Source organism: Lepus europaeus, chromosome 10 (genome assembly GCF_033115175.1).
Source record: "Lepus europaeus isolate LE1 chromosome 10, mLepTim1.pri, whole genome shotgun sequence".
Lineage (NCBI taxonomy): Eukaryota > Metazoa > Chordata > Mammalia > Lagomorpha > Leporidae > Lepus > Lepus europaeus.
Genome location: NC_084836.1, coordinates 24,592,085 through 24,618,601, shown reverse-complemented (window position 1 = coordinate 24,618,601; position 26,517 = coordinate 24,592,085). Strand labels below are relative to the sequence as shown.

At 37.0% G+C, this 26,517-nt stretch overlaps 1 protein-coding gene across 3 annotated transcripts in view; it reads right to left on the bottom strand.

Moving 5' to 3' along the window:
- Positions 1 to 26,517, bottom strand: part of CDK17 (cyclin dependent kinase 17) — a 107,948-nt gene that overhangs the window by 32,066 nt on the left and 49,365 nt on the right. For 2 of the 3 annotated variants that reach the window (XM_062203086.1, XM_062203088.1), the window contains exons 2-4: positions 6,478 to 6,624; positions 4,185 to 4,349; positions 565 to 698 (exon numbers count right to left, since the gene is read on the bottom strand). In XM_062203086.1, coding sequence (XP_062059070.1) covers positions 565 to 698; positions 4,185 to 4,349; positions 6,478 to 6,595 — 417 coding nt within the window. In that variant the 5' untranslated portion in view covers positions 6,596 to 6,624. Of the gene's footprint in view, positions 1 to 564; positions 699 to 4,184; positions 4,350 to 6,477; positions 6,625 to 17,208; positions 17,470 to 26,517 lie in introns of all 3 variants that reach the window. The other variant, XM_062203087.1, reaches the window with a different exon arrangement.

Here is a 26,517-nt window from a genome sequence, read left to right as displayed (position 1 = left end):
ACGGTTACAATCAACTTCTCAGGGTTTTAACACTGATAAATAAGTGGAAATGAATTTCTATTCCTTTACATGGAGAAACAACTTAAACACACTACAGCGATTCGCAGATATAATGAACTACAAAGGAAATGATACCCATATATTTGTAATATAAAAAGCAAAGGTTAATAAAAGTTATTTATTTTATTCATGCCTCTTAAAATTTGAAATTATATGCGTAAATATAAAATAAGTAGTATTAAGATGAACCTCAGAAATATAATTAAAGTCATTTTTTTTCTAAAGAAAGACTGCTAAAATATTGTCCTGGATTTCTAGAATAAAAATGTCACTTTTCCTTGATAGAGAATCTAAAATTTCATAAAATGTGAATAATTATAATTAATATGTACTTGTTTTGGGAGAGTAATTAGGAAAAAAGGAAATGTTCACAGGTTATAACACAAAAGCACAAAGAAAAATCTCCCTTAAAAGTGTTGTTTGTCTTCATGAAAATTTTCAAATGAGTAGTTACATACACAAACACAGGTACATAGGACAACTGTAGGTTTTTTAAACTGTTACCTCCATTGAGATCCGTCTATGTATACGATTTCTGAGACAAACACCAGTAGGCGACTGGACTTCATCAGATGATGTCCCAGAGGCTTGGTCACTCTCACCATCTGATCCCATTTTTAGATTTTCATGAACAATATCTATATCAGAAAATGAGACATTGAACTTAGAGATATATCATATTATATCATACATTAGCATTAAGGACAAAGATGGAAACAAGTCAACATTTAAAAATCACAGCATAAATGTCTTTTACATTCTGGGTGCAAAGTGCAGTTCATAGATCAAAACACAAATCAAATGTCTTAAAAAGTAATAAAAAATCTTTTTATACTCTCAGATTATGAACAAACTAGCATTCATGTTATCAAAAGTTGAGTAATAAAATTATAGACGGGAAATAATACTTGAGAATTAATCAGCAATCTCATTTTCCAGATCTGGAAACTGAAACTTGAAAGGTTAAATGACTTTCTAAAGGTCACATAACTCAGAAACAGATCTGGAATAGAAGCTTGATATTTTCCCTCTTATTTCGTTTATAATTCCATTAAATGTGTCTTTGGATCTACAGAAAAATGAATATTCTAACTTTAAAATTATAAGAACTAGTTTCCAACTTGTAAAAGCTCAACAGTCTGTTGGGTGCAGAAACATACTCCTATCACCCTACTGGATTATGTTATATGTCCTGATAGAAATAAAAATTAAATGAGGTAAAGGAGAGGGTGACTGATTTCATTGGGACTATTAAAAAGCCAACCTGCCTACTTGTATACTTGCTTATATATCTACATTGTTCTCCAATTCATCTACCAAGAAACTAGAAACAAATGCTAGATCTAGAACTCATCTTTGCCACTATTTCTCTCTACACAATTATTCTTGCCCTAAAGAGCATCATGTTGTTTCATATTGCAATGGCTTAAAACCCTAAAAGAACTGTCTCCCATTTTATCAACCAGGCAAACACAGGCTTATTCTTCAAAACTATGCTCCTGTGTCAACACAGTGAAGTCTTTTCTAATCTCAAACACAAATGACTACTGTGTCCACATTCACTGCACTGAAGAGCATTTTTGGATGTGATTATATACCACATTATAAGATCTTGGGGGACAGATCTTACTTATTCACTTAGTATTTTCAGAACTTAACAAAGCTTTTAGCACTAGAATGTGTTCAATAAATACTCAAATGAACTAAATATTAACTAAAAATCAAAGAAAGGATTATCGATAACTGGACCTCTTTTTCCAATGAAATGTTACATGAAATATTTATGTGTGAAACACTTAAAAGTATTTTATGAATATAAATTTAAGCTCTTAATAAACAATGTTTACTTATAAGAATACAAGAACTGCTTAGATGATGAAAATACTTATATGTCTGTTATCAAATCAATCTTGGAACTAACTTTATATCTGTATTTTTGTCTTGGTAACTCAAAATTTAGAAAATGCCAACTTGCACTCATAAGTAGTTGCAAAAGGTAATAGCCTCTAATAGCTCAATATATAATTTTAGAAAATATTTCAATGACACTGATATTTCTTGAAAAAATTATGCAGTGAAAAAAATTAACTTGGCAGCAATAATTAATATATTGATGATTGATTTCTAACCTAGTAAAATTTGACATTTAAGTCATCTGACTCACACATTTTTTTCTGTTACACTTTCAAAATGTTAATGATAATGTAACCAAGCCAAGCAGAATCTGAAAATCTTCCTTCTTCAAGGAAATTCTTATTAAAATATGCTACTATAAAAATTGTTCAGCTGAGTTTGCAAGAATATGAGGGAAGCAAAAACAGAGAACTAAAAACCTAAGGCTCTCATGTATAAAATGATGCTTTTTCTTGGGAGGGGTTGCTCATCTTGATAAGAAGGTACTTGGTTTTAGCTGCCACACTGGGCTAAAAGATGAAGCCTTGGTCTGAGTTGTGAGATCCTTCTATAGAAAGACCCACTCTTTAAGTGCTACATCTCTGAATCTTAAAGGCAGACAGAAGAAAAAAATTCTATGTCCTGCTGCATAAGGACTACAAAAGAAGTTTATTAATATTAGACCATAAATGAATACTTGAGTACCATATGATTCAACCAAGAAATTATTCATGTCATTAACAAACATGTATAGTTCCAACAGGACTACAGGCTAATAGTTTCATTTGATCAACACAAAAATGAAACAATGAAAGCTTATGTCACAACCTCACTCGTTTATCAGTGTGGTAAAGGACCTCTTAGCTGAACCAGGTAGCAGTTTTTGGGAATTAGCAGAATATTTGTGTGTTCAATTTTTGTGTTATACTCAAGGCGCAGAAACAAACACTTAAACTTAACCTGAATTACTAATATTTTCAATATCACAAGTCCAGGCCAAGAGTAGGCCACGAGTGAAGAACAAGCAAGGCTTGTTTTTGTATGCTGCCTGAGCTAAACATGTTTTTTACATTTTTAAAGAGTGCACTGAACAAAAGAAGAATAGCAACAGAGAATATATATACATAAAACCTAAAAACCCTGCTAACTGGCCCTTTACAAAAAGCATTTGCAAGTCCCTGGTCTTGACAGTCCACAAAATAAATCAAGCCATGATCTGCAGTGTTTTCTGATTCAATGAGGTAAAGGTAAATATTCCACCTGTGACTGATTTCATGCTACCAACACAACATCACTGAACATGTAGTTGGGAAAAAAATGTATAGTAGTACACTTTTATTATATAGAATTTTGGCTACAGAGACACAATAGAAACAAATAATTGCCACAAACACTGACATTAATAAAAAGCAGTAAAACAACTAGGATCTAATGACTTTTGCATATGTATTACTTTTTTTAATTCAGCTTATTTTTTTGCATAATTTACAATGCATTAATAGCTATATTTAATAATCAGCTCACAAAATTCCTTAAAATTTAACAATTTTTTCTCATGAAACAAGTTGTACCCTGTAAGACTAAAAGGTCCCCACTGTGGATCATCACATACTCTGCAAATTAACAAAACACATGAAGAAATAATCTGCCATAGCCAGAGTAACCAGATAAACTAAATAGCAAGGTGAAACCCTCAGGAACTTAAATAAACATAATTATCTTTTACGATGATAAGATAGTTATGCTTAAAAATATTTTAAAAATTAAAACACAGTAATAAGACATCAAAAAAGACCAGAGATATCAACCAACAGATATAGAAAACTGAAAATATATATCGTTCCTAGATACTTAAAGCTACACAGTGATAAAATAATAACAATTCAAGTGATAACCATATATGCTAATTATGCATTAGGCTATAGTATGGTAATCTTTAGAGTTAAGCACCAGCCTAAGCTGCCATTTATCTTGAAATCCTGCATTCACTGTTTATGAGGTCTGTTTACTTCCTGACTGATAGGTTTTCAAATATTATTTCTCTGTAGTATTCACACTTCTAATTGTCTGGAATTTTCCATCTTTCTGCTACTTCTCCTGTTCTCAACTTGATTTTTATTAGACAAGAGAAATCAGATAATAAAGATGGCTAACTTCCATACAGCTAAACCTAACTAGGTACATGACCCACACTCAGAAAGTTACATATAATAGACAAAGAATCAAATTACCTAATCTACTTCCATTTCTGGGCATTGCCATGAAGGAGCCAAGGCTTCCTCCAATAACGCTGTGTGGTCTCCTCAGTGGGGGCTTCTTGAAAGACCCTGTGTACTGGTGGAGGAAGGAATGCATACTGTGAGACGTCGGAGGCCTGCCATTCTTCACAATAGGCTCTGTGGTTCAAGTATCCAAACATCATTCCATTATCAGCCCAAGATTCAGGAACACATGAGAAGGATTGAGAAAGCAAACAAAAAACAAAACAAAAGTTGTAATAGAGATCATTATGTTTAATTGCATTTCTTTGGCTATCTCTACAAGGTACTCAGATTAAAATAGTTTCTAAGAAAGTACACTTATAGAAAATATTTTAATATTTGAAACTTTATCCATTTCTCATATAATCAGCTAACAATTACAAACTACTATACTCCACTGTTTTTTTGTTCATTTGCTTATTTAATTGTTTTTCAAGATTTGTTTTTATACTCCTTCTCCAACGTATTATCCTGTATTTGCCTTATAATTAAGCATGCTACAGAATTAAAACACATGGCCCCGTTTGTATTTGTCAGACATTCAAAATAATGTTAATTGGTGAATAAAAGAGAAATACTGAGGTACATATCAATTCAGAGGATCTGAAATTATTCCCCCAAATTTTAATTTTTTTAAGATTTATTTTATTCAAAAGGCAGTGTTATAGAGAGGGAGAGAGAGAGGGGGAGGGAGGGGAGAAGAAACAGAGAGAGAGAGAGAGAGAGAGAATATTAATGAATGAATGAATGAATCTTATCTGCTGGTTGACTCCCCAAATGGCTGCAATGACTGGGCCAAACAGCAGCCAAGAGCCAGGAACTGTATCCGGGTCTCCCACACAGGTGGCAGAGTCCCAAATACTTGGGCCATTTTCTGCTGCTTTCCCAGGCACATTAGCAGGGACCTGGATCAGACACAGAGCAGCTGGGACCCTGAACTGGCACTCTTATGGGATGCCAGCATCTCAGGTGGCAGCTTAACGCACTGTGCTACAATGCCAGCCCCACCATAAAGAGTTTTTAAATAATTGCAAACCCATTACCAGGAAGAAACATATTAAAAACATATTATCAGGGTCAGCATTGTGAGGTACTCATTCTTTTACCCACTGCCACAATAAAAAAAAATCTGACAGCAGAATTTTAGGCACAGGCAAGGAAGGCTTGCCAGATACACTACATATCATGATACATTGGAGGTAATTCACATAAGCTCCTTCCTGGTTATTATTATGACATCTCTAAGATAATTTCAGTAATATGTAGCCTTCCTCTATAAATTCCATCATGATGTTGCATTTTAATCCATTCAGCAAGCTCTTATTTTATATTAACATCTGTGTATTACTACTTTACATTGTGAAAAGCATTGCCAAATGTGGGAAAAATTATATGCCTACCTACTATAAATGCTTTCAGTACTATGGATAGATTTTGTGATAAACATAAAATGAAAAAAACATGAAAATTCTTTCATGTGAGCTCTGTAATACACGTGAATAGTCCACAGACACATACAGTGGTTTTTCTTTTTTAATGATTTATTTATTTGAAAGGCAGAGTCACAGAGAGAGAGTGAGGGAGAGAGAGACAGAGAGGTCTTCCATTCACTGGTTCACTCCCCAAATGTTCACCATGGCTGGAGTTGGGCCAGGCCAAAGCCAGGAGCTTCATCTGGGTCTCCAACAGGAGTGCAGGGGCCCAAACACTTGAGCCATCTTCTGCTGCTTTCCCAGGTGCACCAGTGGAGCTGGATGGGAAGTGGAGCAGCCAGGACTCCAACTGGCACCCATAGAGGATGCTCATAACGCAGACAGCATCTTAACCTGCAATGCCACAGTGCTGGCCCCCTATACAATGTTATAAAATTATGATAAAGCCACACACAGGAATTTCACCAACTTCCTATGCACATTTAACCTGTCTTAAGTTAGATTATAACAATAGCAGAAATATTTAAATGTTAATTAAACAAAACATCTTTATTTAACAATCAGGATATTATATAACAGATCTTATTAAGAATATAAAGATATGTGGTATAGAAGAATTCTTCAGGGTTTGAAACAAGATGCAGTAACATTTTTGGAGTGAAAGCAGAATATTCCAGCAAACAAGCATGCAAAGTTACACAGTCTTCTGTTTCCTAAGAAACCACAGAAACTGATAATAAAATAAAACAAAGCTATTATGAACTTATCTGGAGAGTATTTTTTTACAATGTAATTAAAAGGGGAAGTATCTCCCCATCCCAATTATTTACCATTATCTTTGCTACTGCTTTCTTCAATAGTCATTTGTTCAGCCAATTCAGACAGTGATTCATCAATAGTCTGGCTTCCTCGAAGTGTGAGGGACAGTCTTCTCTTAAATTTTTTCATCCTATCAACTGAGTGCGATTTGAAAAATCCTGAAAAAACAATGAACACAAAAATAAATTATGAATATTTTATTGCTTCAAAATAGTAATACTACAGTGAGGAATTCTTGTTTTTGTCAAATATCACAAAATCCAACCTCTTGTTTAAAAAAGATCCACTAACTGTGAATAATACTGTATTAAAACATCATCAGAAAAGCAGGAATCCTACATAACTGGAAAGTCAAACATTAAGCATAACAAAATTTAGGATTGGAAATGGTCTTAATGAGATTTTAAAAAACCAATATAGTTAAAACACCAACACTATTCTTACGCTTAGGTTCTATCACTGTAAGTGCCAATCATCATAATGGAATCAATTTGTGATATTTTCAGAGTGCATCTGTCTCCCTTACCTCCTGGGAGAAGTGAGGATGGAAACTAAAGAATGTTTAACATTATACTATTTTATTACCCCATTTGTACACAGGAAAAAAAGCTCAAAGAAGTTTCCTGACTCAAGTAAATGAGTAATAATGATTGAACTAAGTTTCAAAAGCAGGATTACCATTCATTCTTTTTTTTTTTTTTTTTTTTTTTTTGACAGGCAGAGTGGATAGAGAGAGAGAGACAGAGAGAAAGGTCTTCCTTTTCCTTTGGTTCACCCCCCAAGTGGCCACTACGGCCGGCGCATCGTGGCCAGAGCACTGCACCGATCCGAAGCCAGGAGCCAGGTGCTTCCTCCTGGTCTCCCATGTGGATACAGGGCCCAAGGACCTGGGCCATCCTCCACTGCACTCCCGGGCCACAGCAGAGAGCTGGACTGGAAGAGGAGCAACCGGGACAGAATCCAGTGCCCTGACAGGGACTAGAACCTGGGGTGCCGGCGCCGCAGGCAGAGGATTAGCCTAGTGAGCTGTGGCGCCGGCCACCATTCATTCTTGCCTCTATATTACAACATCTCTGAAATCAGAATCTACCTTACAATTAGTGAGAAGTCAAAAAGTAACAGCATTTTTTGTTACAAATATATAAACTTAAAGGTACAATTCATAGTGAAGTCTTATATACAATGAAACAATTTACCTATAACTTCTTTTCTATATTGTGATTTTTGACTTGTGATGAACTAGTGTGCTAGATCACCATGCAACCTATAAACATGATCCTAATTACAAGGAAAATTTTGCAATTCCTCTATGCTAAAACACCTAAGTTTTACCATCTAGCTCTGTATATCTATTTCATATCTGTAAAGCTGTTTTCCTTATTTTCTCACTTTAAGGCTCTATTCTAAGTTAAGTGAGTTTACTGAACAGAAAATCTCTCCATAAACATTAGTTGTGGAATAATTTTTTGACCAAAGGCTGGAAGGAAGTGACCAAGCACAAATTTATAAATGATAATTTCCTATTTCATCACTTTTCACACTATTCACTATAGTTTAAAAGGACTCACTATAATAAAAATGAAAACTTAAAAGCCATACATATTAAGAGTTGCAAGTATAATCTAATAAGGATTCTTCACACATAAGCTCTAAAATAAGAGACATACTTTGAAGAGATATTGAAAAGTTCCTATTTCTTAGCTCAGTTTAGTAATAATACCAAATAGACAAATTCATATTGCTGAATATTTCCTACTATCTTCCAGTTCACTAATCCTCTTCTCAGCTGATCTAACCTGCAATAAAACTTATCTATTGTGCTCTTAATATTAGTTACTATGTTTTTCAGTTCCAGAATTTCTACTTGATTATTTTCTACAGATTCTAGTTCTCTTGTAAAATTCTCCAACTTAAAATCTATTTTCATGAGATTATTGTATTTTAAAGTCCCAGTCCTAAATCTAAAATTTGCATAATCTATAGATCTGTTTCTACTGTCAATTTTTTTCTTTTGGTCTTGTTTTACATCTAGCAATTTTTAAATCAAATGCCAGATAGTATATGTAAATGACTGGGGGGAAAGCAGAAGCTCTGGATGCTGTTACCTCCCTCCAGAAAGTATTTAATTATTTTTTTTAGCAGGCAGTCAGAGTAGGAGCAGATCAACTCAATTCCATCAGGGACTAGGATGGTTTGAGACTTGATTTTCGACATTACAAAGAGTGGCCTATCTCTGGTTTGTCTCCAATCTTATGGTATGGTCCTTCAAGAGATGAGAACTGTAAACTTAGGGCCAGAACATCAAAAACAAGAACATCAACAACAATAAAATCAGCACAAGTTCCACTCAACTTCCTCAATTGCTTCTTGCCATGCTGTTTTTATCCTCTTACCCCAAACAGTGTAGCAGCTGAAAGTGTCTCAAGAGGAAATCCAGCACAGAATATGTCTCTGTTTTCTCCTGAATCTTGGACTCCTCAAGTCTTGACTCAACTCACAATGACTTTAAAATGATTTTTCTAGTAACTTCAGCAAGAGCTTTAGTCTTCTTAAAGTTACTCTATCATAGCAGAAATGAAAGTTTGGGTTTGGATTAGAAAAGATAAATGTAGGAGCCGGCACTGTGGTGTAGTGGGTAAAGCCACCACCTGTAGTGCCGGCATCCCACATGGGCACTGGTTCAAGTCCTGGCTGCTCCACTACTGATCCAGCTCCCTGCTATGGCCTGGGAAAACAGTAGAAGAAGGCCCAAGTCCTTGGGCCCCTGCACCCGCATGGGAGACCCAGAAGCAGCTCCTGGCTCCTGGCTTCCAATCGGCCCAGCTCCAGCTGTTGCGGCCAATTGGGGAGTGAACCAGCACTTGGAAGACCTCTCTCTCTCTCTCTCTGTAACTCTGACTTTCAAATAAATAAATCTTAAAAAAAAAAAAAAAAAAGATAAATATATTTTACCAAGCAAGGTGAATTTCTAAGGAGGCAGCAATCTATAAGACTTGATTCCAACTACGAAACCTGTGAATTGTAGGGTATCTTAAACGCTGTTTTCTTTTTCTTTCTTTTATTTTTTTTAACTTTTATTTAATGTTAAACGCTGTTTTCTGTACTTCTTACAGTCAACCTTTATAACTTTTTTGTAATCCATGCCATTTGTTTAAACATCCAAGATATTTAAGGTGAACTGAGCTGCTGTCATTCTACTTACCTGTTTGTTTATACTCGAGAACTCTCCTTTGTAAGACTATGAAATAACTCCACAGGCTTATGGTGCTCAAATTTTGCATGTTCTGGAAAAAGGACTCACCTAAGAGAGGGTCCTAGGAGATAACCCCAAGTCCTTGGAATATCCTACCTGAGAGCAGTATCTTCGTACACCTGAGTGCTTGCATTCCCCCAGGTAATTTACATTAACAATGGGAATTATAGTAAATGCCTATTTTTGTATGCCTTGGGGCTTTAGGTCATACAACATTAGTTTGATTTCTATAGGGAGGAAGGATAGAGAAGGCTAGAGACTAAATAGCTAACCTCAGTCTTATGGGTACTCTATACCTACTTAACTGATCCCATTCCCCAAATTTTCAACATCTCAGCTAAATTTCTCTGGTTGAAACACTATGGACATGTTGTCACACATGGCTGCTGGTAGAATGAAGTGCTGCCCACACAATTAACTCGATCTTTTTTAAATAAAAGCAACTTTAAACTATGGCTACACAAAATTTTAAGTTACATAGGAGGTACATATTACATTTCTATTGGACAATGTTAATATACAGTATCAAGTAGATCTGGAGCTTTTAAGTAGTTATAAAAAATCACTGAAAATCACACTGACATTGTTATTTAATGCTATAATTAGTACTCCAATGGTAGTTTTTTCACTTTGTGTTGCTATATGGGCAAACTGTTGAAATCTTTACCTAATATGTACTAAACTGATCTTCTGTATATAAAGAGAATTGAAAATGAATCTTTATGTGAATGGAAGGGGAAAGGGAGCGGGAGGGGGGAGGGTTGCGGGTAGGAGGGAAGTTATGGGAGGGGGGAAGCCACTGTAACCCATAAGCTGTACTTTGGAAATTTATATTCATTAAATAAAAGTTAAAAAAAAAAAAAAGAAAAAGAAAACACTGAGAATACATAAAAAAAAAATCACTGAAAATCTTAAGGTTTGCTTCATACAGTCCATTTGAACAATACTATGTTGGGAAAGATAATAAGTGTTTATAACTCTGAACAGTAAACATGTTTGGTCGTAATAGTGAAAATTCTTGTCTATAAAATAATTTTATACATATTTTCTACTGTCAGAAATAATAAAGATATTCCCAATTCATAAAAGGAAGACAATAGGGGAAATGAGACTAAGGGTATGTGGTAACTCTACATTAGTACCTTACAATGTTACTTTTGTAAATTTATAAGAAAGAGAAAAAATTACAAAACTTAACGATACTATAACATTTCCAAATAAAATCACATCTTCAAAAAGGATCTACTTATATATTCCATGATATAACTAACATTTTAATTATTATAATGATTAATATAGTAAAGAATTTCCATACCATAGCATAGACCATTTTTTAAGATTTATTTGAAAAGCAGAATGAGAGACAAAGAGGAGAAAGAGAAATTGATTCCATCCACTGGTTCTCTCCCCAAAAGCCTACAACAGCTAGGGCTGGGCCAGGCTGAGCCAGGAGCCAAGAACTCCATCTGGGTCTCCCATGTAGGTGACAGGGACCCAATTACTTGAGCCACTGTCTCCCGCCTCCCAGGTGCATTCTTTTCCTCCAAGGAATAGAAGTGGAGGAGCCAGGACTCAGTCCTAGATACCCCTATATGGGATGTGGGTACCTCAAACAGAAGCTGAAACTGCTACGCCACAATGCCCACCCACTAGCTTATTACAAAAGAGAAATTATTTCCTAGAGAAAGACATTTCTAATTATCTTTCAGAATTATGCATATCTGCTGTTTATTAGCTTAGAGCAAAACAATGCTAAAATAAAAATATCTTTTACAAAGTAAAACTATTTATGATAGCTTACAATCTTTATTATTTATTGTAATGAAGCAGTACTAAATTACTGGCTTCCTAGAATCAAAATCCTCAAGAGCTTGGGTAAAACATTTGATCTAATCAAAATTTTATTTGGAATAATTAGAAGAATCTTTACACTATCATTTCCATGAATATTAACATAGGTTAACAGTAATTTACTGGATGGACATTTGATAGTTAAGATGCCATTTGGGATACCTACATATCACATAGAAGTGACTGGGTTCAAGTCTCAGCTCACTTCCAATTCCAACTTCTGTTGCATACCCTGGGAGGCAGCAGATGATGCCGCAAGTGACTGGGTCACTGCCACTCACATGAGACACCTGGATTGAGTTCTGGGCTCTCGGGTTCAGCATATCCTAGCTCTGGCTGGTATGGGCATTTGGAGAGTGAACCAACAAACAGAAAATCTTTTTCTGTCCGTTTCAGTGCTCCCCACCCCCATCCAGCCACTACCTTCCTCCCTTCATGTCTGTCTCTCTCTCTCTTCCTTTCAAAAGAAAAAAAAAAAAAATGAAAATAAGTAACTTTTAAAAACCAATGTGATTTATGGAAAATGTCTACATTTTGTTAGTTCTTTATTTAATTCATCCTACAGACAAAACCATTTCACCTTAAAAATATACTACAATGTAAAATGAGCTTTTACAGAAACAGTTTACAATTATGTTGGTTTAAAGGCTTAACTACATAGTAAACTACTATAAATGCTCCTATCTCTGCATAATTGTCAATCATAAGAGGACCTTTTCCCTCTCTCTATTCCTTTATCCTAGTTTTTGATCACATTTATCATAACATATATACGCCCATAGTCCCTATATACACAAACCTGTACACACGTACATCTCTTGCATGTATATATGTATAGGGGTGTGTGTGTGTGTGTGTGTACACTGCAAAACTTTTATGCCTTTCTAGGTGTCAAAAACACCTCTAACTTTTTGTCATAGCTAGGTCAAATTTAGAAAGGGAAAAGGGCAGAAAAGGATAGGGAATGGCAGCTTAATACAAATATAGATAGAACACCCACAAGCAGGAAATAAAGTTTAAAATGAGCTCCCAACTACAAATGCATAAAAGAAGCTTGCAAATATAATGCATTTTCTTGCTTTACCTTGAGCTAAAATTGTACTAGGATTCTCTGCTATACAACTAACAAAATTTTCATATTTCTTTTATCCCCAAAATATAACTATTCTATTTACTTAACAGAACACAGATAACCATTCATGAGTGCCAACTGAATTTTGCCTTAGGAACAGGAAAATATTCACATACACTTTAAAAAAAAAAAGACAACAGCTATAATAACACTGTTTAACAAGACTCTCTTGAATCTTTATTTGTAAAATTGGTTATGGCACTCTTGGAACTTTGAATAAGAAATTTTTAAAATACAAATGTCTTATATTCAAACCATTCTAATACTGAAGAATTTGAAAGTGGTAACCCATCACTCATGTGTCTAAAATATTTTTAAAAATGTTTTTAATAACTAAAAATTGTTTTCAAAATGCCTACATGAGGGCTGGCGTTGTAGCACAGCGGGTTAATGCCCTGGCCTGAAGTGCTGGCATCTGATATGGGCATCGGTTCGAGACCCAGCCACTCCACTTCCAATCCAGCGCTCTGCTATGGCTTGGGAAAGCAGAAAAAGATGGCCCAAGTCCTTGGGCCCCTGAACCCATGTGGAAGACCCAGATGAAGCTCCTGGCTCCTGGCTTCGGACCAGTGCAGCTCCAGCTGTTGCGGCCAACTGGGGAGTAAGCCATCGAATGAAAGGCCCCTCTCTCTCTCTCTCTCTCTCTCTCTCTCACTCTTTCCCCCTCTCCTCTTTCTGTGTAACTCTTTCAAATAAATAAATCTTAAAAAAAAAGTCTATATGATTTTTCTTTAGGTTAAAAAAACAAATTTTACATGTAGAATAAATTGAGTATTTTGAAGTTAGGATTAAAATAAAAGACTGAAATGGAAAACTGATGCTTTTCTACTTAATCTTACTATTGTCAGTCTCTCTGAAATAGCAAGTAGAATAGCATGACTTCACAAAAAGCCATCTTTATTTATTTCTTTATAACGTTTTCTGTAGCAACTCTGGCCTTAAATAAAATCTGTTGCAAATGCAGTAAAATCATCAAGTGTCTTAAAAGCAAATTTTGGATTATTTTTCCAACAAGATTAAATCATGATGATTATCAAATACTTACTATGGCACTTAAGCACTTAAGCTAACTATATAGAAAGAGGAATAACCAACATTTAGAAATTAAGTTTTTTTTTTCAATAAAGACACAACTTTGTTCTATACCTAAAACACAACATGACCGACAAAAAGGCACTGAATTAAAATTTCCATTATGCTTATAAGTTTTTCAATGGAGAATCAAAAATCTTAATCCTTTATGTGTTCAAAATCTGAGGTTGATTCTTTTCCTTTGATAGTATGAATGGTCAAACACAGACCAGAAAAAAGGAAACCAAAAACTTTCCTCTATTTATTAATACCACAAGAGAACACAAAATAAGACTACTGTGATATTTGAGAAGCAAAATGTCTAAGAAGAACTTAGGGTTGGATCATCCACAAAAAACAAACCAAAAAAAACCCCACAAAACTGGAAAAATGACCAGCAACAACTATCTCAGAAATCTAGAATCTGACTAGACACATAAAACAAATAAAAGACCGGATGATAAAGGTAGTGCTTGTGATTTTGATAGGAAAACCTGCCTCTGCAAACCTGAGGCTACCATTCCCCTTTCTTTAGCCCTGATACAGAAAACTGTGGGGATAGCAACCTGCCTTCCTGGAGCAGTTGGTTGGTACAAGTTCAGGCAATGCCAAAGTATGCCGACGAACTTTGTCCTGCAAATATCCAAGGTTGCATGTTCAGTTTTGTGGTCCCCTGAGAGATTCAGATGCAGATACTAGCCTTTGTTTAGACCTTGTGGGGAAGCAGGAACAAGGGGACACTTAGTTTTCCCACCCACATCTACCACAGAATAGGAGACAGCACTTTTTTATAGGTCAGATATTTTGGTATCTACGTTAGGTAGATATTGGAATAGAAATTTCAGTGAATATACACATGAGATATGCAGTTTGCAAAAAAGTTTGGGAAGTCACAAATGGATGGAAAGAACCCTCAACTGGCAAAGAAAGAAAAAATACTGAGTGGGACTGGGATAATCTAATTTCTACAGTTACCAAATCATAAGATTCATAATGTTCAGAACTCAACTAATAATTACAAAGCACACAAGCCGGAAAGCATAGCCAATGAACAACAACAAAAACATTACACAAAAACCCTTGTGAGGAAGCTCAAAATCTGGAATTACTAGTCAAAGATATTAAATCAACCATTCTAAATATGCTCAAGAACTAAAAGAAATCACAAAAAAAAAAAAAATTAAAAGAAAACAAGGTATAAACAAAATGAAAATATCAATAAAAGGACCAAACAAAATTCTCAGAAATGAAAAGTACAATAGGGGGTTGGCGCCATGGCTCACTTGGTTAATCCTCCACCTGCAGCTCCGGCATCCCATGTGGGCGCCAGATTCTGTCCCAGTCGCTCCTCTTCCAGTCCAGCTCTCTGCTGTGGCCTGGGAAGGCAGTGGAGGATGGCCCAAGTGCTTGGGCCCCTGCACCCGCATGGGGGACCAGGAGGAAAGTGCCTGGCTCTTGGCTTCAGATTGGCGCAGTGCGCCAGCCATAGCAGCCATTTGGGGAGTGAACCAATGGAAGGAAGACCTTTCTCTCTGTCTCTAACTCTGCCTGTCAAAAAAAAAAAAAGTACAATAACAGAAATGAGACATTCACTCCAAGGGTTCAACAGATTTGAAAAGTTAGAAATAAGAAATGACAAATTGGAAGATAATGAAAATGATCCATTCTGAAGGACAAAAAAAAAAAAAAAGAAAAGAAAAAGAAAGAGATCTATCAAAAAACCATCAAGGATACCAACATAGGCATAATAGCTGTCCCAGAAAGAGAAAAGTCCCATTCTCCCCACAAAACAAACAACTTAAAGAAATACAGGCCAAAAAGCTGAAAACTTCAGTGAAAGACATGAATTTATATATCCAAGAATCTCAAAGCAATCTTAGAAGAAAAAATGCAAAGAGATCCAAGCCTATATGTATTATATTAAAAGTGCAGAAACCCCAAAACAAAGAATCTTGAAAGCAATGAGAAACAACTTGACATATACAAGGGATCTTCAATAACATTAACAGTTGATGCATCATCAGACACTATGAAGATCATACAGCAGAAGCCACGACATACCTAAATTCTGGAAAGAAAAAGATGTCAGCCAGGGGCTGGCACCCTAGTGCAGTAGGTTAAGCCATGGCCTGCAGCACTGCCATCTCATATGGGATGCAGCTCCTTGCTAGTGTACCTGGAAGGCAGTGGAGGATGGCCCAAGTCCTTGGGCCCCTATACACATGTGAAAGACCCGGAGGAAGCTTCCAGCTCCTGGCTTCAGCCTGGTCCAGTCGCAGTCATTGTGAGCATTCAAGGAGTGAACCAGCGAATGGAAGTTTCTCTCTCTCTCTCTTTCTCTCTGCATAACTCTGCCTCTCTGCCCTTCAAATACATAAATAAATTCTTTGAAAAAGTCAGTCAAGAATTCTATACCCAGCTAAACTATCCTTCAAGAATGGAAGAGAAATTAAGACATTTTGAAATAAACAAAATATGAGGAATTCTGTTATCAGTACCCCTGGCATACAAGAAGTGATAAAGGGATACTCTCTGGCTGAAACAAACAAACAAAAAAAAACAAAAAACAAAAACAGAAAAAAGAAATAACATTAGTAAAAGCTATTAGGTAACTATAAAACATGGTATTATTTTAATTTTGGTTTAGAGCTCCTCTTTTTAATTTTCCTATATGATTTAAAAGGCAAATGCACCACAAAAATATAAACATGTTAATGGGTACACAATATCAGAAGAGATAATCTGTGACATTAATATAAAAGGGAAGAAATGGAGATATATAGGAACACAATATTTATATACTACTGAATGGAGCTGGTATTATTTAAACTGGGTTGTTGTAATTTTAAGCTTGAATTGTAATTAAAATATAATTTTAAGTTTGAATTGTAAGATAACCACTAGGAAATTAACTAAAATACTGCAGAAAAGATAAAAAGAAGGAAATCAACTAAATCCAAGAAATAAGAAAATTAGGAGTAAGAAATAGAAATACAGAAAACAATAGCTACATGGAAAAAGTAAGTCCATCTCAATCAATAATCACTTAGAAGGAAAATGGACTGAAAACTTCTGTTAAGGACACAGAAGACTGCCACTCTGGATTGTAAAAACTCATTTCACCTAAATATTATCTAAAGGATATGCAATTTAAATACAAAGACACAAAGAGACTAAAAGAAAAATGACAGAAAAAGACATTTCATGTTAACATTACCAAAAGAGCACTAAGATAGCTTTCTGTCAGGGGAAAAAAAAAAAAAAGCTAAAATCATCTAAAAAATAAGATACAAAGGAGGACATCACATATTCTAAAAAAGATTAATTTAGTAAGATGCAACAATTAAAAACATACACCACCTAATAACATACACTGAAAATATATTAAGCAGAAAGTAAAAGAATTGAAAAGAGGGGGGTGGCGCCATGGCTCACTTGGTTAATTCTCCACCTGCCGTGCCAGCATCCCATATGGGCACTGGGTTCTAGTCCTGGTTGCTCCTCTTCCAGTCTAGCTCTCTGTTGTGGCCCGGGAAGGCAGTGGAGGATGGCCCAAGTGCTTGGGCCCCTGCACCCACATGGGAGATCAAGGAGAAGCACCTGGCTCCTGGCTTCAGATCGGCATAGCTCCGGTCGTAGTGGTCATTTGGGGGGTGAACCAGTGGAAGGAAGACCTTTCTCTTTCTCTCTCTAACTCTGTCAAATAAATAAATTAAAAAAAGAAGAAAAAAAAAAAGAATTGAAAACAGAACATTTTGACAATAATTGGAGACAATACCCCTCCTTCAATTCTGGATAGAAAAAATTAGGCAGAAAATTAATAAAGAAATGGAAGATTTAAACAATACTAAATACCTAGTATATGAGACCTAACAGTCATATATAGAACATTCCATCTAACAACAGTAGAATACACATTCTTCTTAAATACACATGGAACATTCTCCAGAATAGACCACAAAGCAAGATTTAAGTTCATAAAAATGTAGAAATTGATCAACTCTTAAATAAGCAATGGATCAAAGAAAGCACAAAAAGTATTAAAATATACTTGAGGCAAATAAAAACAAAAATACAACATACCAAAACTTATGATGTGAAGCTAAAACAATGTTAAGAGGGAAATTATAGCAGTTAAAAAACCTACATTAAAAAGATCTCAAATTACTCAAAAGACTTCCATAGCCTTGGCAACACATGACTAGAGCCTAGGGAGATTACTGACGCCATAAACAAGAGTGTCAAATTGTTAAGTCAACAACAGGAGTCACTGTGTACTTACTTCTCATGTGAGATCTGTCCTTAATGTGTTGTCCAATGTGAAGTAATGCTACAACTAGTACTGAAACAGTATTTTACACTCTGTGTTTCTGTGTGGGTGCAAACTGATGAAATCTTTACTTAATATATACTAAATCGATCTTCTGTATATAAAGATAATTGAAAATGAATCTTGATGTGAATGGAATGGGAGAGGGAGCGGGAGATGGGGGGGTGCGGGTGGGAGGGAAATTATGGGGGGGAAGCCATTGTAATCCATAAACTGTACTTTAGAAATTTATATTTACTAAATAAAAAAAAATCTCAAATTGAGTGGGCATTGAGGCACAATAGGTTTAAGCTGCCACCTGCAATGCCTGCATCCCTTCATCAGAATGCCAGCTGGAATCCCAGCTGCTCTGATTCTGATCCTGCTTCCTGCTACTGCATCCCGGGAGGCAACAGATGATGCAAAAATGTTTGAACCCCTGACATCCATGAGGGAGACCTGGACAGAATTTGGAGTTCCTGGCTTTGGACTGGCCCGGCCCTGGCTGTTATGGCCATCTGGAGATTGAATCAGTGGCCAGAAGTTCGCTTTCTTGTGTTTCTCCTTCCTCGCCATCCCCACCTCCCCACTTTAAAAAATAAAAAAGAACAGAAAAAAAAAAATCAAATCAGTAGCTATTACAGAATTAGAGAAAATAGATTAAGCTCAAAGCTAGCATAAAGAAGGAAATTCAAAGATTAGAGTGAAAATAAAATAAATAAAAAATAGAGAAAATAAATGAACCAAAAAGTAGATTCGATGGGGAAAAAAAAAATCCCATTTCCTCAGATTGACTGTCAAAAAAGATTAAACTCAAATTACTAATATCAAGAATTAAAGTGGAGATATTGCTAACAATTAAACAAAAATAAAAAAGAATATAAGAGAATGCTGTAAACAACTGTACACCAACACACTGGATAACCTGATAAAATTAACAAAGTCCTAAAAACATACAAAATACAAGAACTGACTCAGGAAGCAATACACACTCTAAATAGACATGTAACAAGCAAGGAGAATTAATCAGTACAAAACACTTCAAACAAAGAAAAGTCCACGACCAGATGGCTTCACTGGTGAGGTCTACCAAACTTTTAAAGAAAACTATAGGTGAATATCCCTTATAAACACATCTGCAAAATTTCTTAGGTAAATATTACAAATTCAGCAGCAAAGTAAAAGGATTACACCACGTGGGTTCATGATCAAGTGAGACGTATCCCTATAATGCAGGGATGATTCAATACAAGAAAAATCAACCATTGTAATATATATTATATTCACAGAATGAAGATAAGCCACACAAACAATTCAACTGATGCAGAAACAGAATTGAACAAAACTCAATACCTTTCACCATATAATCCAATAAACTAGGAATAAAAGGGAACTTCCTTAACATGATAAAACCCACATGAGAAAAACTCATTACTAACATCACATTCAACAGTGAAAAGACTAAAAGCTTCCCCTACTTGTATTCAACACAGTGTTAGAAATTCTAACAAGAACAATTAGGAAAGAAAAAGAAAGAAAAGACTTTCAAATTTGAAAAGAGGAAGCAAAAATATCTCTTCACAGATGATATAATCTTACATATGGAAATCCCCCAAAGAATCCACAAAATAAAAACCTGTTGGACTTAGCAACATTTAACCTAGCAGTTAAGATGCCCAAGTCCCACATCAGATTAACTAGGTTTGATACCAGGTTCCAGCTCCTGTTTCTAGCTTCCTGCCAGTGCAGACCCTGGAAGGCAGCAGTGATGGCTCAAGTGAGTTTTAGCTAACTACATGGAAGGGAAACTTGGACTGGAAACATTCTCAGCTCCTGACTCTGGCCCCAGCCCAGCCCCAGCTATTGCAGGTACTTGGTGGGTCAATCAGTAGATAAGAGCTTTGTCTGTCTCTCTACCTCTCAAATAATTTTTTTTCTAAAATTAAAAATCAGTTGGAGGCCGGCGCCGCGGCTTACTAGGCTAATCCTCCGCCTTGCGGCGCCAGCACACCGGGTTCTAGTCCCGGTCGGGGCTCTGGATTCTATCCCGGTTGCCCCTCTTCCAGGCCAGCTCTCTGCTGTGGCCAGGGAGTGCAGTGGAGGATGGCCCAAGTCCTTGGGCCCTGCACCCCATGGGAGACCAGAAGCACCTGGCTTCTGCCATGGGATCAGCGCGGTGCGCCGGTCGCAGCGCGCCAACCGTGGCGGCCATTGGAGGGTGAACCAACGGCAAAGGAAGACCTTTCTCTCTGTCTCTCTCTCACTGTCCACTCTGCCTGTCAAAAAAAAAAAAAAAAATCAGTTGGAACTAATAAATTAATCTAGTAAAGCTGTAGGATACAAAATCAATGTGCAAAAATTGGTTGTACTTCTGTAGATTAGAAATGAATATGAAAGGAAATTTTAAAAGAATCTGTTTACAACAATATAAGTCATACTGGAGAGGGCAGTGGTATAATGGTTAAGATGTTGCTCAGGACACTGACATCCCATATCAGAATGTCTGGACGTCTGGTTTTGGGTCCAGGCTCTGCTCCCTATTCCAGCTTTGTGCTACTGTGCACATTGGGAGGCAGCAAGTGAGACTTGGGAGGTCAACCATGTGGGAGACCCAGATTAAGTTGCAGGCTCTTGGCTTTGGCCTGGTCCAGCCCTGGATGTTGGAAGCATTTAGGGGAGTGAACCAGCAGATGGGCAGTCTCTGCCTATCTCTTAATGTCTCTCTACTTTTCAAATAAATAATAGAAATTTAAAAACAAACAATATTTGGGAATAAATTTAACCAACAAGGTGATATACTTAGATGATGAAACCATAAAATATTGTTAAATGAAACTAAAGACCTAAATAAATGGAAATATATATCATATTCACTAATTGGAAGAAACTATTGTTAGGAAGACAGTATCACTCAAAGTGATCTACAGATTAAATACAATCTCTATCAAAATCCCAATGCGGGGGTTCAGTGCTGTGGCACAGTGGGTCATAAAGCCCCAGCCACCAGTGCCACCATCCCATATGGTTGCTGGCTGGAGTCCCAGCTGTTCCACTTTGATCCTGCTTCCTCGTAATGTGCCTAGGAAAGCAGCGGAAGATGGCCCATGTCCTTGGGCCCTTGAAACCACCTGAGAGATTCGGAAGAAGCTTCTGGCTCCTGGCTTTGGATTGGCAAAGCTCTAGCCGTTGCAGCCATTTGGGGAGTAAACCAGCAGATGGAAGACCTCTCTGTCTGTCTCTACCTCTGTCTGTAACTCTTTCAAATAAATAAAAGAACCATTAAAAAAAATCCCAATGTGTGTGTGTGTGTGTTTTGCAGAAACAGAAATGCATATCCTAAACTTTATACAGAATTTTAAAAGATCTCGAGTAGTCAAAATAATTTTGAAAGAGAATAAAGTTGGAAGACTCATATTTCTTCATTTTAAAACAACTAAAAAAGTACAGTAATAAAAACATTACAACACAGGTTTAAGAACAGAAACATAAAGGTGGGCATTTGGCCTAGCTGTTAAGGAGCTGGTTAAGATATTCATATCCCATATCAGAGTACTGGGTTTGAGTACTGGCTCCAGCTCTCAATTCCAGCTTCCTGATAATGCAAAGCTGGGAATCCTAAGTATTTGTCACTGTTACCCACACGGGAGAGCTGGACTCGCTGCTGGCGTCAGGTTTCAACCTAGGTCCCAGGTCCAGGGATTGCAGGCAATTGAGCTGTGAACCAGCAGACGAGTTTTCCTTGTTTGTCTCTCTCTCAAGTCAAAAAAGATAAAAGGACATATAGCCTAATGAAACAGAACCAAGAACACACACATAAACCCCACATTTGATTTCTGACAAGAGCACCAAAACCATTCAATAGGGTAAAGGGCAGGTTCTTCACCAAAAGGTGATGGGAAAACTGGGTATTCTAATGTAGAAGAGTGAAGCTGGACCTTTACCTTATATATAAGTCAAAAGATCAAAGGCCTAAATCTGAAAGTTAAAACCATAAAACTCTTAGAAGAAAACATAGGAGAAATGTTTCCGATTTTGGATTTGGCAATGATTTTTTTTTTTATTTTGACAGATAGAGGGCAATGATTTCTTAAATGTGATGCCAAAAGCATAAGCAACAACAATAAAAGTAGATTTTTTTTTTTTTAAAGTGGATTTTAGGGCCAGCACTGTGGCACAGTGGGTTAAAGCCCTGGCCTGAAGCGCTGGCATCCCATATGGGCACTGGTTCTAGTCCCAGTTGCTCCTCTTCCGATTCAGCTCTCTGCTATGGCCTGGGAAAGCAGTGGAGGATGGCCCAAGTCCTTCAGCCCCTGCACCCACGTGGAAGACCCGAAGGAAGCTCCTGGCTCCTGGTTTCGCATATGCGCAGCTCCGGCCATTGTGGCCATCTGGGGACTGAACCAGCGGATGGAAGACCTCTCCCTGTCTCTACCTCTCTCTGTAACTGTCATTCAAATAAATAAATCTTTAAAAAAAAAAAGTGGATTTTAAATTTAAAACTTTTACACACCTAGGGGTAGTAAAGAAAGTGAAATGATAATTCACAGAATGAGAGAAAATACTTATAAATCTTGTATTTGCTAAGGCCTTACAATCTAGAAAGAACTCCTACAACTCAAAAAAAGTATCCAATTAAAATATGGGCAAAGGTCTTGAATGTACATTGCATCAAAGAAGATTCACAAATGGCCAACAAGGATACAAAATAAAAACCTCAAGGATATACCATTTCACATCTACCAGGAGGCCTATATACCTATTTAAGCAGAAAACAACTGTCAGTGAGGATGTAGAAAAACTGGAACACTGGCACACAGCTGGTATAATACAAAATGGTACAGCCACTGTGAAAAATTGACAGCTCTTCAGAAAGTAAAACACAAGATAATCGGACAGCCCACTAATTCCACTCCTAGGGATACACCCAAAACAACTAAAATCACAGACCCAATCACACATGTGTACTGATATTAATAGCAGTATTAATCACAAGAGCTAAAAGGTAGAAGCAAAATGTGGCATACATATAATGGAATACTTTTCTGAAAAGGAATGAAATTCTGACATGCTACACTATGGATGAGCCTGAGAACATTATGCCAGTGAAATAAGCCAGACACAGAAAGACAAATATTGCATGATTCCACTTACACAAATTAGCTAGGATAGGCAAATTCATAGAAATGGAAAGTAGACTGGAGGTGACTAGATGTTTGGGGTGAGGAAAAATGTCAAATCAGGATAGTATTTTTGTTTGAGATAAATAAAAAATTCTAGGAACACAAGTAGTGACAGTTATAAAAATATTCTGATGGTAGATTTTGTTATCTATTTTACTGTAATAAAAAAATTAAGACAGAGAGGGAAAGACAAAGAAAGGTCTTCCATCTGCTGGTTCACTCCCCAAATGCCCACAGTGGCCAAAGTTAGGCCCACTCAAACCCAGAAGCTTCTTTTGGGTCTCCCATATAGGTGCAGGGGCCCAAATACTTGGGCTACCTTCCACTGCTTTCCCAGGCCATAGGCAGAGAGCTGGATCGAAGAGGAGCAGCCGGGACTCAAACCAGGATTCACAATGGATGCCAGTGCCACAGGCAGATGCTTAACCTACTATACCACAGCACTGACCCCCCAAAAAATTTTAACAGCTGTGTCTAAAGGCATATCAGTTTTTCATCAAGCTTAAATATGGTCAATACTTTATTTTAGTAAAGCTTTATTGAAAGAATTGTCTTAAATAATTTCAGTGTGAACAATCTATACCCATTATGCTGAACAAAACAGAGTAAACATTAGGACTACCACTTACAGTTATAGTATAGAAATCTGGAAAAAATTCTCATTGCTACCACCTCCACTATAAGAACAAGACAGAATATAAAATTGGTTTTTAAACTCACCTGAGGATGTGAATAATCATAAATGAAATAAATTCTTGAGGGGATAAGGAATTTCTGGGAAAGAAAACAGAACTACGGTTGTGATGAAAAGAGCGTGTAAGAAAGCATAAACTGGGCTGGCGCTGCAGCTCAGTAGGCTAATCCTCCACCTTGCGGCGCTGGCACACCAGGTTCTAGTCCCGGTCGGGGCACCGATCCTGTCCCCGTTGCCTTTCTTCCAGGCCAGCTCTCTGCTGTGGCCAGGGAGTGCAGTGGAGGATGGCCCAAGTTCTTGGGCCCTGCACCCCATGGGAGACCAGGATAAGCACCTGGCTCTTGCCATCAGAACGGCGCGGTGCACCGGCCGCAGCGCGCCTACCACGGCAGCCATTGGAGGGTGAACCAACGGCAAAAAGGAAGACCTTTCTCTCTGTCTCCCTCTACTGTCCACTCTGCCTGTCCAAAAAAAAAAAAAAAAAAAAAAAAGAAAGCATAAACTAGTGTCCAACTTGTAACAAACTGTTAAAGGATGCATGGAGGCTAGAAAGAGATTAAAATCCTGGGCAGCCTCATTCACAAGGTAAGTCTGTACTTTCCCAGAAGCATGTTTTTAAGAAAAAAAATTATTTTATGTAAAAGGCAGAAAGAGAGGTACAGAGATCTTTCATCTGCTGGTCTACAGCAGCCAACACTGGACCAGGCTGCAGTCAGAGACTGTTACTCAATCCAAGTCTCTCATGTGGCTGGCAGGGACCCAAATACTTGAGCCATTATCATCGTCTCCCAGGGTGCGCATTAGCAGGGAGCTGGGTTGGAAGCAAAGCCAGCACTCAAATACAGGCATTGATAAATGGGTTGTAGGCATCTCAAGCAACATCTTAACTGCTGTACCAAATGTTTACCTCCTAAAGTATCCTTTCTAACTGACTAAACTGACTCGAGGGGGTAGGGAGACAGGCCCACAAAATGCTGGGGAAAGGGCAGGAGAGCTTAAAGAAACCATCATCCAAATGGCACAGGGTCTTCACCAAGTGCACCACACAAAGGCAATAGGTTTTAGGTCAGTTTTTGCTCCAAATGTAAGGAGAGTTATGAGAGAGGCTAGAGGCAAAGAATGTCCCAGCTGCTCACAACACCAGCAACTGGGCTATGACCGCTGGCTATGGTCAAAAAGATGAAGAGGTTTCTAGGGTCTCGCAGGTGCTCTCTCAAAGCCCAATTGCTAATAAAGGTTAAGTTCTGGTTCTGTTCTCAAAAAATCTGGTTCCAGTGATGAACTAAATACTGTAACTAAAGCCACAAGAGTGCTAACCCAAATTAGATGGATTCAGACCCTAACACTGGTTGCCTGATGGAATATTTCATTCTGTACTGCCATTTTCACACAATGTCTAAAATGAAATAAGAAATTTAAGAGACAGAAAAATGTGACCTACAATCAAGAGCAAAAATGTAGCAAGTTTCAGCAACAATATTTCAAATGATGCCTTTATTTTGCTACTTGGATACTCTCTTAAAGTACTGGAATTTATGGAATAGTTTAATTGGATTAGACACAGGTTTTCAAAATAATGAATCTGTTTTTCCACATAAAAATACTATAAGGAGTGTATACTATACAGAAACTAAAAGAAAGCAATACTACCATCTGCTCACCACTATTAGCTAGGTCAACAAAATGCCAGATCTTTCACCATGTCAACGGCAATGATACAATTATCTAAAATTCTTAAACAATGAGTATTATTATATTCAAAATATATCTTGCCACATAGTATCATGGACACTTTTAACACTACAAAACAATTAACTTCTCACACAACAACTTATATAAATTATATAAGACAATATATGCTGCTTCATAAGCTGTTTTCCTGATAAGCATATTTCAGCTTTTTTACCTCAACTGTATCAGAGACCTATTTCCACAAATTAATATAGCTATACACAGTGGGTTTTTTTTTTTCCCAAAGAAACTTTTTATTTAATGAATAAAAATTTCATAAGTATAACTTTAGGAATACATCTCACCATACCCCCCACCATCCCATTCTCGATTAAGATTCATTTTCAATTAACTTTGTACACAGAAGACCATCTCTATGCTAAGATTTCAACAATTTGCAAACACACACAAATTGTTTGAGAACAAGTTTTACAGTTAACTCAGTTAACTCTCAACATAACTCATTAAGGACAGAGGTACTGCTTGGGAAGTTAGTGCACAGTAACTCCTGTTCTCAATTTAACCATTAACACTCTTATGTATGACATCATTATCCACCTAAGGCTCTCGACATGAACTGCGTAGGCTATGGAAGCCTTTCAAATCCACAAACTCCGTTATTATTTAGACAAGGACATAAGCAAAGTGGAAGTTTTCTCCTCTCTTCAGAGAAAAGTACCTGCTTCTTTGATGGCCCCTTCTTTCCACTGAGGTCTCACTCAGAGATCCTTCATGTAGAACATTTTTTTGCCATAGTGTCTTGGCTTTCCATGCCTGAAATGCTCTCATGGGCTTTTCAGCCGGACCAGGATGCCTTAAGGGCTGATTCC